This window comes from Hylobates moloch, unplaced genomic scaffold (assembly GCF_009828535.3).
Source record: "Hylobates moloch isolate HMO894 unplaced genomic scaffold, HMol_V3 SCAFFOLD_17, whole genome shotgun sequence".
NCBI lineage: Eukaryota > Metazoa > Chordata > Mammalia > Primates > Hylobatidae > Hylobates > Hylobates moloch.
In genome coordinates, this window is record NW_026652292.1 from 33,500,451 (window position 1) to 33,513,677 (window position 13,227).

The following is a 13,227-nucleotide window of genomic DNA, read 5'->3' on the forward strand; positions in this document are numbered from 1 at the left end:
TATCTGGACAATGAGAGTTTAAATAGTAAGGGAGGACACCTATGCTATATACTGTATCTAACAATGTAAAATGCACAAAAGACTGAAAGAAAAAACAATATCAAACCGTTATTGCTAAGTGGTGTGATTATGGTTAATTTTCATCTTCTTCATAGATTGCTAAATCACCCAAATATTCTACAATGATTACATTTTTAAAACATAAGATAAAGTTAGGCCAAAAATCACGCACAAGGTTCTGTACATGGGTAAAAGAAACTGTTTACTAAAAATCATAAAAAAGAATTACTATGATACAATGGGTAGAGCACTATTCAAGATGCTATTCGTAATGATAAATAATATTAAAGAGGAAATTTGTCACGAAACAGTCCAAATAATAGGTCCTCCAACACTTATTTCCTCTACTCCTGGACACAGTTACATACCCCTCCCTCACCGAACCCAGTCCAGTCCTTCCTAGCTCACCTTCACTAGCCACAATCCCAGGCCTCTCAACCTTGGGCATGCAATTCCAGTGAAGGTAATCAATAACATAGATAATCCAAAGTCAAAGCATTATTTTTACTGACTTACGATGTAGTCTATGGCAATTTTGAAGAAAAGTCTCTATTATGTTTAAGTTATAAATTTGATTTCTACAGTATATACCAAGATTGGAGAGAAAAATCTAGGCAGAGTAAATAATATCACATAATTTAAAATTCCCTTTAAATCACTGCCTTAAAGGAAAAGTCTAGATAACTTAATTGTATCAAAATACACGAATTTTTTTAAAAAGAAAAACAGCATTTACCTAGGTCTGTATTTGTACTTGCATCTTGACTTCCCATAGCTTTCTTTTTTACAGAGGCCATGAAATGCAATCCAGCTGAAGTATTATCATCTTGTAGCATTTCTTAAATATAACAAAACATTGGAAGTAATCATTGAGAAGCTAACATATTATCAGGAGCCCAGCCCAGCAGCACAGTACCTAACTCAATGGAAGTAAAATATAGGGTGTCAGGATATTATTAAATTTTTTTTTTTTTGAGATGGAGTCTGGCTCTGCTGCCCAGGCTGGAGTGCAGTGGCGCAATCTCGGCTCACTGCAACCTCCACCTCCCGGGTTCAAGTGATTCTCCTGCCTCAGCCTCCTGAGTAGCTAGGATTACAGGTGCCCGCCACCATGCCAGGCTAATTTTTGTATTTTTAGTAGAGATGGGGTTTCACCACGTTGGCCAGACTGGTCTCAAACTCCTGACCTCAAGTGATCCACCCGCCTCAGCCTCCCAAAGTGCTGGGATTACAGGCCTGGGCCACCGCGTCCAGCCTAAAATGGGCTTTCTGAATGAAGTGTTATGTAAGTTGAATCTCAAAGACATGGTAGAATCAAAACCAAAACTGTTGAGGACTCTGCATGTCCAGCTTAGAAACCTAGATATTCTTCTGGCTAATGAAGATCCAGTAGAAGCTGTTAAGCAGAGAAATGATATGGTCAGATTCATATTCTAGGAAAACAATCTAGCCAGTGTGTGGAAAATAGGTTTGAGTAGATATATCTAGTAATGGTGAGGGATGGGGAAACAGGTTAAATTTAAGAATTACAAAGGAAGCAAAATAGGTAAGAATTGGTTACTGAATGGATAAGAGGGAAGACAGAATTCAGAATCATGTGTTTCTGGCTTAGACTGATATCAACACAAATGGAGAAAGAGAACATAGGAGGAAAAAACAGTTGGGGCAGAGTAGAAATAAGGAATTCAGAATTCACATGGTGTACCTGAGGTAATTCCTACACAAGTAGAAAAACTCAAGAGGAAAGAAAATCAAAATCCAAAGTCTACTGTGAGAGTTTGGGTTTACACGTGGATTTCTCTGGGAGATCTCCCAGGAAGACTAGGTAGAATCAGAAAGTATTAATTATGGAGCATTGTGGTATAATAAAAAATATATATTTGGTCTACAAAGACCCAGTTTCTTGCACACAGGTCCTCAGAATCTTGGGATTTCCTGATAGGAGTGTCTGTTATTTCTAACGAGCCCCTTTTGATCATACCTAAGTTTATGCTAGAGGTGTCTTTGCGAGCCCCTAGATAGCTTCAGCATAGGCCCTAGTCACCAGAGGAACCAACCACATGATGAGAGGGTTAGAACTATCAGCCCCCAAATTCACCCATCCTACTGCCACTTCTGGGAAAGAGAAGGGGCTGGAGATTAAGCTCAATCACAATGGCCAGTGATTTAATCAATTATACCTATGTACTGAAAAGTCAATAAAAATTCTGAAGCAAACAGGTTAAGGGAGATTCCAGGTTGGTGAATACATGGATGTGCTAGGAGAGTGGCCATCCCAGAGACGGCATGGAAGCCCTGTGCTGCCCACCCCCACCACTGCCTTGCCCTGTGCATCTCTTCCATTTGGCTATTCCTGAGTTGTATCCTTTATAATAAAATTGTAATCATAAGTAAAGTGCTTTCCCAATTTCTGTGGGTTTTCTAATCAATTATCAAACCTGAGTTGAGGCGGGTGGAGTATAGGAACCCTTGAATTTGTAGTCAGCCGGGCAGAAATGTAGGTAGCCTCATTTTCATATTGTACATATTTCTAGAAAGCTAATTTTAACTCTAAACTTAGACATTACATTAATCATACACACACATACCAAAAGGAATGTCGAAGTCATCCAAAGGACGGGAACCACAATTTTCTTCTTCCTAAATGAATTCCGACAGGATTAATCTATGATTAACTCAAAGATGTGTATTATTTTCTAAAAAAAAAAAATCAATCGCTCTGAAGATTGAATTCTCAGGTATAACTTCAACTTCCATCATTCTAGACATAATTATTCTATCAAATTATTTACTCTATCAAAGTAACTCTACAAAAGAGTTCAGAAAATTCATAAGCCAAACAATAAAAAAGAGCATTACCAATTCAATGTAAAGTTCCTAGGTTACCATGTGCAGCTCTCTTCTACAGAGTAGCTTTGATAATACTCAAATAGTACACCATCCTGTCAAAAATCTTTCATGGACTCAACAAACATTTGTACTAAGTGCCTCTAGACATGTTCTTGAGGACTGACTGAAAAAGCATGCCTTTTAGAAATCAGTGTAAACAAAACTATTAATACGTTTCTGTTTATTTAATCTGTTGTTGCAAAAATAGTTAGACAGTCACCAAATATAGAAGGTATATTTTAAAAGGCCTGACTTAAAGCTGGGCATGATGGCTCACACCTATAATCCAAGTGTTTTAGGAGGCTGAGGTGGAAGGATCACTTGAGGTCAGGAGTTGGAGACCAGCCTGGGCAACACAGCAAGGTCCCACCTCTCAAAAAATATTTTTTAATTAGCTGGGCATGGTGGCACACACCTGTAGTCCCAGCTATTTGGGAGGCTGAAGCAGGAGGATTGCCCGAGCCCAGGAGGTGGAGGCTGCAGTAAGCTGTATTTGTGCCACTGCACTACAGCCTGCGCAACAGAGCAAGGCCCTATCTCTAAAAAATAATAATAAATTAAATTTTAAAAAAAGACCTGACTTAAAATAGAGGTTACACAACAAACCTGTTTGGGAAATCCTAGAGGAATCTCAGGGAAGGGTGAAACTGTATTAGGAGAAGCCCAAATAACATAACATATACATTAAGATGTCATAGAAATAAGCAAAGGGTGATTTCAAATATAAAAAAGCCACACAGGCAGATGCTCTAAACTGCAGTTTTTGATGTACCATCAAGTTGCTTTTCACATTCAGAACTCTATGTCTACTGCTCTGTGGAGGAAGGCAGCAGGGACTGATATACTAAATGATATAAAGATCCTCCTAGTCACAATCAGAAGCTCCCAGCAGTCAGACTAGATAAACCACAAAGACATACCAAACTCAGTGCACATGCAAACCAGGGAATTATCTATAGCAGTTTTTCTATACCTTGGGTTTCTTAATGATTTCTGAATCATCATTATTAATTATGGAATTCTCTGGTCGAAAAGTCACATTTGGTTTTCTCCTCAGTTTCTCACATCTTTTTTCTTGCAGCTCTTTCTCAGCTCTTCTTCTTTCCCTGTTAAACATAATAGCATAAAACATACTTTTACAACTATAGAAACATTTGCTTTTCATTTATCATGCTATATAGGCATACAGTTGACAAAATTATGTTCATAAATTATTTTCAACAGCATTTAATTAAATTAGCAAGATATTCTGCAAACACAAGCAAATATAAGCAAAACACCAAATGTGAAATTTATTTCTAGAACGTCTATTACTGAACTGACTATTCTATGTTAGTCACTGGAATCTAAGGACAGGGTTACACAACTTAGGTAATTATTAAACTCTCTTTTCTGTGGATTTGAAGCTGGTGCCAGAAACCCTATCAGATACCTCCATTTGTCTATTTGAAGACACTAAGCACACTTAGTCACCTCAGCAAAATCACAGCAAGGAGGAAAGAGGTCTCAAAATGCTAAAGGGAAGACTTAATTTGAAGAAGGAATAGATGGAAACAGAAAATTTCTGGAAAGAGAGCACTAGTAACAGATTTTACAGTCTGATAAATGTGAAATTTTAAAAGTATTTTCTAGACTTAGTAATAATCTACCAATCAATATATGTTGTAAAACACTACAGTAAGTGCTCTTCACTAGAAGTCACAGCCTTGCTTTTCACATACACATTTCTTAGTGCCCTGAAACAATTTACATCACCTACCCTCCTGCTTACTGTAAGTCTAAAGAATATGGTAAGATGATTGGTTCAAAGTATTGGATGATACAGTAGTCCCCGCTTATCCATGGTTTCACTTTCCAAGGTTTCAGTTATCAGGGTTCAACCTTGGTTCGAAAATAGATGAGTTCAGTGCAGTAAGATATTTTGAGAGACAGAAAGATATCACATTCTTATAACTTGTATTACAACATAGTTATAATTGTTATATTTTATTACTAGTTATTGTGCATTGATTACTGTGCCTAATCTATAACTTAAAATTTATCATTGGCATGTATATATGGAAAAAAAACAAAATATATAATAGGGTTCAGTACTATCTGCAGTTTCAGGTATCCACTGAAGGTCTTGGCATGTATTCCTGGGGATAAGGGAGGACTACTGCATATGGGATATTGTACCAAATATTTGAGCAGCAAATGACTGTTCATCCTATTACAGACACTGTAAAAGAATCCTCCAGTCTATGAATGGTAGGAAAGAATTCCTTAATAAAATGGGAAAAAAAATATAGTATTTGTCTCACAAAATAGGAATTTTTCTCACATAAAATGTTTTCAGATGCGTGACACTTGAAAACTGAATGTGCAGTTGTGTATAGCCTAGGAGACTGAACCAGATTACTGTGTGATTATAAATAATAATGAACTTGCTGATATATATTATCGAATAAAATTTCACTTAAGTCTTGCCTTTTTTTACTGTCCTTTCCTTGTCTTACTTCAGGTGGTTCTATTTTGACCTTTAGAAGTTGAAGGTGTCCAGCATCACCTTGTTCAAATAAATTATGTGTTAGTTTCTGTTGGCTTTGTTTAAACGCAATGAGGTTTTCAACTGGGATAAGTTGTGTTTTTTTGCACTACAAGAAAGAAACAAAGCATAAGAATGACAAATTGCAAACTCAATTATGTAATACTTCAACAAAAGACTGAGGAAAAATACAGTTGTTTAAATTAAACTGTGCAACAGTTAAAACAAATCAAATATAACAAATTGATTTAAACTGGCAATATGAGTGTACATAGAGAAAAAGTGATTTAAAGTGCTGAAAGTTTCAAATGGGTCATCCTATTTCAGAAATTAAGCTAGAAGTTCTCAACTTCCTAATTTCATTCCCTTATTAAAAAGCTTTCCTCTGGCCAGGTGCAGTGGCTCACGCCTGTAATCCCAGCACTTTGGGAGGTCGAGGCGGGCTGATCACAAGGTCAGGAGTGTGAGACCAGCCTGGCCAACATGGTGAAACCCCGTCTCTACTAAAGATACAAAAAATTAGCCAGGCATGGTGGTGCGTGCCTGTAATCCCAGCTACTTGGGAGGCTGAGGCAGGAGAATCACTTGAATCTGGGAGTTGGAGGTTGCAGTGAGCTGAGATTGCGCCATTACACTCCAGCCTGGTGACAGGGCAAGGCTCCGTCTCATATATAAAAACAGAAAAAAACCTTTCCTCTTATAAATGAAATTATATAATGTCCAACATTTAACTTGAAATTGTTTGGAACAGGGAAGATGCAGAGGCACGAAAACCACAGATGGAAAAGACCAGCAATATGCTGAAAATCCCTGAAGCCTTGGGAATTGGGTGATAAAAACTTGGGGTTCTTCTTCGGCTCATTATATGTTCAGAAGAAAAGGAAGCATAGTAAGTATTTTTGCTAAGGAATAACCATTTCCTTTCCCAGTACCATCTTCAAATCATAAAAGTACACCAGAGAATGCATTACTCAATTACCTCCCTAAGATAGTACTGCTCTCCTCAAAACTAGAGCCTAAACCATTTTAATTTCATAAATCAAAAGTTATACCTTTAAAGAGGACTTGGTGGGTTTATAAAACTACCATTTTAATATATGCGCTACTAATCACAGATCTGGATCTATTTAACAAATGTAACCTGTCAAAGATTTGAAGATCATACAATAATTGCTAGGAACCTCAAACAGTATGGGTGCTCACTTGCTCTCCTCTCTACACACACATAAACAAGAGCATCTGGTAATTTTTTTGCTTTTTTTTTTTTTGAGTGTTTAAATCTTACACAGAGTACCTGGTAATTTTACTTCTCATTTCTTCCCAGAGAAGCAGAAATATCTACAAGAGTCCAGTAAATTCCGGTATTGATAGAAAGACCTAAAACCTTTAAAATACACAATTTTTTTAATAGAGACCGCTTCTCCCTACGTTACCCAAGCTAGTCTCAAACTCCTGGGGATCAAGGGATCCTCCCATCTTGGCCTCCCAAAGTATTGGGATTACAGGTATGAGCCACCATGCCCAGCTACAATCATTATTTTAAACCTAATTTTTATATGCTATTTTCTATAACAAGCATTTTTTTCTGTACAAGAGCTTTTCATTGACCACACAGTACTTATGGTATGAAAAAAATAGTGCAGGACACTGTTTTTGCATTACCATACAAAAATTCATTACCCTATTTTCTGGGGACAAACGTGAATGAAGTAATGACAATCTTGGGTATTTTCTTTCTTCTGCTATAGGCTGGATAGGTGTTGAGGGAACTGTAATAGATGCTCTTGAGGTTGATGGAAACATATTAGAAGGTTTAAGTGGCAGGTATAGTAACGGAAGTCCAAAGGAATGGTGAGGAGATATCTCAAGGGTCCCTGGCTTAACATCAAATCGTTTTTCTGGTTTTATAAACACTGAAGAGTCCTGTTGAGGTGTCAAATTTTCTTGTCCAACATATTGATCCAAGTTCACATGCTTAGGAATTTCTGTAATTACAGTTTCTGCCCATATCTTCTGCTCAACTTCTTTTTTTCTGGCTTCAGTATTATACTGGCTTACATTCAAATGGGATGCTGGAGTAGTTTGTGCTGCTCTCCGTGGCAGAGCAGGTTGGAAGGAGTCAGATAATCCCCAAGCCTCTCTTGGTTGTGGCAGAGGCCTGAAGGGAACTTGTGGAATACTTCCTGTATGTAAGAAAAGGGGCTGGAATTCTTGTTTAGACTTAAATTGAAGCAAAGGAAAGCCATCACCAGGACTAAATGTTTTTGCACGTGAGATAAGTCTAGGTGCCTTCTGAACAACAGAAGGTGTGGACAAAAGGTAGAGGTGAGTATTTCCAGCAGGAGCTGGATAAAACGAAGTGGATGGTAAGTTTTGAGATGATGGAATTGGTCCTCTTTTCTGGGGCTGGCCATTTAATTGACATAAAGGAATATTCCCATGTGTAACATTCTGGAAGAGAAAAAAAATATTATGTAAGTTTAGAATATATTAGAAATTCCTTACTTTGTAAATGGCATTCAGTATGTTTTGCAGCGGGTAGAATGTAGTAACTGCTAAAAAAAAAAAAAAAAAATTATTTATTCAACAAAAAACACGATGACTATTGAACTACTCAGGACATTATTATTATTATTTTTTTTTTCTGAGACAGAGTCTCGCTCTGTCACCCAGGCTGGAGTGTAGTGACATGATCTCGGCTCACTGCAACCTCCACCTCCTGAGTTCAAGCGATTCTCCTGCCTCAGCCTCCTGACTAGCTGGGATTACAGGCATGCGCCACCACACCCAGTTAACTTTTGTATTTTTAGTAGAGACGGGGTTTCACGATGTTGGCCAGGCTGGTCTCAAATTCCCAGCCTCAGGTGCAGCCTGCCAAAGTGCTGGGATTACAGACATGAGTCACTGCGCCCAGCCATTAATGGTATTTTTACATATATTACCTGTATGTTTCCAGTACTACTTTGACCAGATGGGATAGTTCCTTCATGGCAGTGTGGGCTGTTCTTGCGAGGCTCTCTGGTGTTCTCTCCCATTGACTGTGGTTTAAGAAAAAATCTCTCCTTAAGATTTTTGTTGCTGTCTTCAACATCACATCCTCTTAGGTTTGATTCTTGGCTTTCCCCTAAATGCACACACTGAGACTGCTGTATAAGTTGTTGTATATCTGGGAGATTAGCAAAGGATGATCCTACTATTTGCATTAGGCTCATGAAGTTGATCTGTTGCAGCTTGAATAAAACGAAAATTGAAGCGATATTTTAAAATATAACAAAAAGAATCTAAAGAATCAACAATAATCATCTGAGTATTCTACAATAGTCACACGTTTGTCTTAGTATCTGTGAGAATCATGAATGCTGAGCCGGAGGCACAGTCAGGGAAATTTTTTTTTTTTTTAAAGGGAGAGGAAAAAAATGATAACTTCCTGTCAACCGGGCATATGAATACTCACTTGTGAATGAAACTTGGAACTATTTGTAAACAGTTTACAGTATTCAGTTTCCATAAACATCCCAGGGATCAAAGGAGTGGGATAAAGACAGATTCCCAGAATAGGCCAGGCACAGTGGCTCACATGCCTGTAATCCCAGCACTTTGGGAGGCCGAGGTGGGCAGATCATGAGGTCAAGACATTGAGACCATCCTAGCCAACATGATGAAACCCCATCTCTACTAAAAATACAAAAATTAGCTGGGTGTGGTGGCACGCGCCTGTAGTCCCAACTACTTGGGAAGCTGAGGTAGGAGAATCGCTTGAACCAGGGAGGCGGAGGTTACACTGAGCCAAGATCGTGCCACTGCACTCCAGCCTGGTGACAGAGTATGACTCTGTCTACACACACAAAAAAAGACAGATTCCCAGAATAAGTGTATTTTGGACAGTTTTCAGCAATGAGCAGAAAGCAGTACACAGGTGAAGAGCAAGGAATTCCCTTGGAAACGCTGACTAGGTGAAAGTAAAGTCAGACACCAGTTGTCCCCAAACTTTGCTGCACATTACAATCACCTGAGAAGTATTTATAAGTCCCAATGACCAGGTCACTCTCTATCAATAATCGCAATGTCTGGGGATAGGAACCAGCATCTGTATTCATTAAGATGACTAGGTTATTTCAATGTCCAGAAAAGCTTGGGAAGCACTAGCATAGACATTGGCTTAGCTGGAACAGGAGATTTACAGCAGGGATAATGAAAAGATAGGCTAGTACAGAAGTTCTCAAACTTCGGCATGCATCAGAATTACCTGGAGGACTTGAACCACTCTGCTGATCCCTATCCCAAGTTTCCGATTCAACGGGTCTAGGATAGGGGCCTGAGAATTTGTATTTCCAACATCTAAGTGATGCTGATACTACTTGTCCAGGCATTATACTTTGAGAACCACTAGACTTGTGAAAGTAAGGCAGGAAAGGAGGGAAGGTAAAGACTTCAAAGTGAAGTTTTTGAAGGCCAACAGAAGAATTTGCATTTGATAGAACAAACCAATAGGGAAACAGTGCAGGTTTTAAAAAATGTAGTTTTCTTTTAATTATAAAGTAAATACACACAGGAAAAAACAAATTTTAAAAATAAAATATCATTCATAATTCTACCCTCAAAAATAATGAGCATTGACATTTTAGTATACTTCCTTTCTCTCGCTTACTCTCTATCTATCTATCCATCTATTCTATCTAAAAGACAAGGTCTCACCCTGGTACCCAGGCTGGAGTGTAGTGGACTGATCATAGCCCATTGTAACCTCAAATTCCTGGGCTCAAAGCATCCTCCAACCTCAGCCTGCCAAGTAGCTGAGACTAAAGGCATGTGCTACCATGCCTGGATAATGGTTTGCTTTTTGAGTTTTTGTTTGTTTGTTTGTTTGTTTTTGTAGAGATGAGGTCTTGCTATGTTGCCCAGGCTGGTCTCAAACTCCTGGCCTCAAGCAATCCTCCCACCTCAGCCACCCAAAGCACTAGGATTACAGGTATGAGCCACCTCTTATAAAATTTAAAAATATAAAGAGCCTGGCTTCTTTCTATTTTTAAAACAAGATTGATATCATATATTATACAAATTTGTTCCTGAAATTTACTGAAGATTTTTAAACAGGTGACTAATATTATTAAAATAATACCTGAAGAAAGTGTCCTAGAAAATGCAAATAGAAGACAATGGAAGAATGAAACTAAGAATCTCAGGTTAGCCACTGCTATAGACATAGCAAGTGGCTATACCGACATATAGTATGGGCAAAAAATTCAAGAGGGCATAGTAAAACAGTGGGTAAGGGTTGTGAAAGAAGGCAAAGATGACTTTTGAAGATAGTGATTCTTAATCTTTTGTGTGCATCAGAATTATCTGGATAATGTGTTAAATATATAGGACAGTGACCAGTGAAGTCCCCAAGTAATCCATCTAACAGTTTGAGAGATGTCTCTAAAACATTAAGCTAGTAGAATAGGTGGTGCCACTAAACAGAAAAGGGAAAGAAGGGACTAGGGAGAATAAGAATAAAAATCAGTTTCAGTAAGTTTCATGGGACAGGGGGACATGCTGAACAACTGTTCTCATCAATGCCCCTAAGTTCAAAGAGAAAATTAGTGCAGCCGGGCACAGTGGCTCACGCCTGTGATCCTAGCACTTTGGGAGGCCAAGGCAGGCAGATCACCTGAGGTCAGGAGTTCGAGACCAGCCTGGCCAACATGGTGAAACTCCATCTTTACTAAAAATATAAAAATTAGCCAGGCAAGGTGGCACATGCCTATAATCCCAGCTACTCAGGAGGCTGAGGCAGGAGACGCTTGAACCTGGGAGGCAGAGGTTGCAACGAGCCGAGATTGCGCTACTGCACTCCAGCCTGGGCAACAGAGTGAGACTCTGTCTCAAAAAATACAAATATAAAAAAATTTTTTAAAAAGAAAATTAGTGCCGAGAATCATCAATATGGAAATGGTATATATTACATCACACAAAAGGATATGGAAGTGAATGTAGGACAAATGAGCAGAGGTTTAGATCTGAAGGAAACTAATGTTTCTAAAAAGGTAAATAATTAACCATTGTTGGTAAACAGAAAAAAAGGATAGCCAGGTATGATTAAAGTCAAAGTGAACAGTAATTTGAAATGCAGCTGACAGTTTCAACTCAAGCACAAGAAATATGGATAAGAAATATGTGATACTGTCAGCTGGAAAATAAGCCTTGGATACTTTTGAGTAGGAGCCCACTGATCTGGTTTGATTACTCCCTACCTCACTTTTGTGAGCAGCTGCATCCCAAAGAGCTCAGTAAAAATAGGTCATTCTGAGAAGTAGGTAGCTTAGCCTAGACCTCTGGGCCCTAGAGGTCTTTTTTTTCCTAGTAGAATTTTTTTTTCCTAGTAGAGTTTCCTAGCAGAGTCTCACTATGTTGCCCAAGCTGGTTTCAAACTCCTAGCCTCAAGCAATCCTCCTACCTTGACCTCGCAAAGTGCTGGGATTACAAACGTTAGCCACTGCACCCAACCAGTTATAAACATTTGAATGAAAAGTACCCAAAGCAGATAAATGCTTGTGATATAATTTTAACTTGTCAATTTCTGGAAATCTATTAATATTTTAAAACCCTACATGTACACTATGTGTGGATTTACTTATATAGAGATGTGCTTACCTGAACTAATTTAAACATTTCATCTTGCAGCATCTGCCTAACGGACTCTGAACAACCTGGTAACTGAGCCGTGCATTCATTTCTCTGGGTCTTCTGAGGTGCTGGAACAGGTGGTTGTGAAGCAACACTGACTCCACTTGATATCAGAAGTGGAACTGGGGAAGATTTGTCTTTATATGTAGAAATCTGTGCACTGCGTGGAAAGCATTTAAATAAAAAACATGCATTAATTGACAAAAAACAAATTGAATGTCTATGATCTGAATATTTTGATCCCACTTTTGTCTTCCAATATAAAGGTTATTCTGGTAGTTTTCTAGAAATTTAAACCCTAAAGCCTTTCTCTCTAGTGCCCGCCAGCCCCCCAGACACATTCGTCATCAGCTCAATTTTCATCTTTATTAAGGGATTGTCTAGTCAGTGATGGGCTCCTTCACAGGGTGTTGCAAACCCAAGAGCTGACATATATTTTACTTGCCTGGTCCCTGTGGACATCTGAATTTGAGACCTGTGGAATCATTCTGATTAGCTGTACAGACTTCATAATTTGTAATTTGGCTTAAAAATATGTTTTTGACTAAAATTAATGATCCAGCATAGAGTTAAGAAAACTAGGGAAAAAATGGATTTAAAAAACTTAATTCTAGGATCAGTAAACTACTGTTTATCATCATTAAATGTGAAACAATAGTACTGTGAACATTTCATTTCCAAGCAAACCTCAGAGTTTAAATGTATCATAAACCCTAATAAAAAATGCTTATTTACAAATAAAAATTAAGGATCAAAGCAAGGTGTTTAGGTTTTTTTTTTAAAAAAAACAAAATGACTCTTGGGGGATGACTCCTCAAACATAGCAGATACTCAAAGTTTTCTACATTTTATAAACTAAGCAAGGGAGCAAGCAGTTATCAGATTCAAACAGATCATTGTTTTCAAAAAAGAAAAGAACATATTAAATTTCATATAGACTTATTTAGGTTTACACTCATTCCCATTTGGCAATAATATTTGCCTTTTATCGAGCATCTAACACACCCAATAAAAAAACTTTATTTGGCAAATTCACAAAAAATAGGCATTACAACTGATTTACCTTTTCCTTTTTTGCCAAA

General features: G+C 38.0%; 1 protein-coding gene across 1 annotated transcript in view; it reads right to left on the reverse strand.

Annotated features, from left to right (window-relative positions):
* CPLANE1 (ciliogenesis and planar polarity effector complex subunit 1) overlaps positions 1-13,227 on the reverse strand; it is a 147,668-nt gene that overhangs the window by 54,260 nt on the left and 80,181 nt on the right. Inside the window, exons 28-34 of the mRNA XM_058430104.1 lie at positions 12,113-12,305; positions 8,419-8,706; positions 7,157-7,927; positions 5,419-5,585; positions 3,923-4,055; positions 2,649-2,700; positions 797-898 (exon numbers count right to left, since the gene is read on the reverse strand). Coding sequence (XP_058286087.1) covers positions 797-898; positions 2,649-2,700; positions 3,923-4,055; positions 5,419-5,585; positions 7,157-7,927; positions 8,419-8,706; positions 12,113-12,305 — 1,706 coding nt within the window. The remainder of the gene's footprint in view (positions 1-796; positions 899-2,648; positions 2,701-3,922; positions 4,056-5,418; positions 5,586-7,156; positions 7,928-8,418; positions 8,707-12,112; positions 12,306-13,227) is intronic.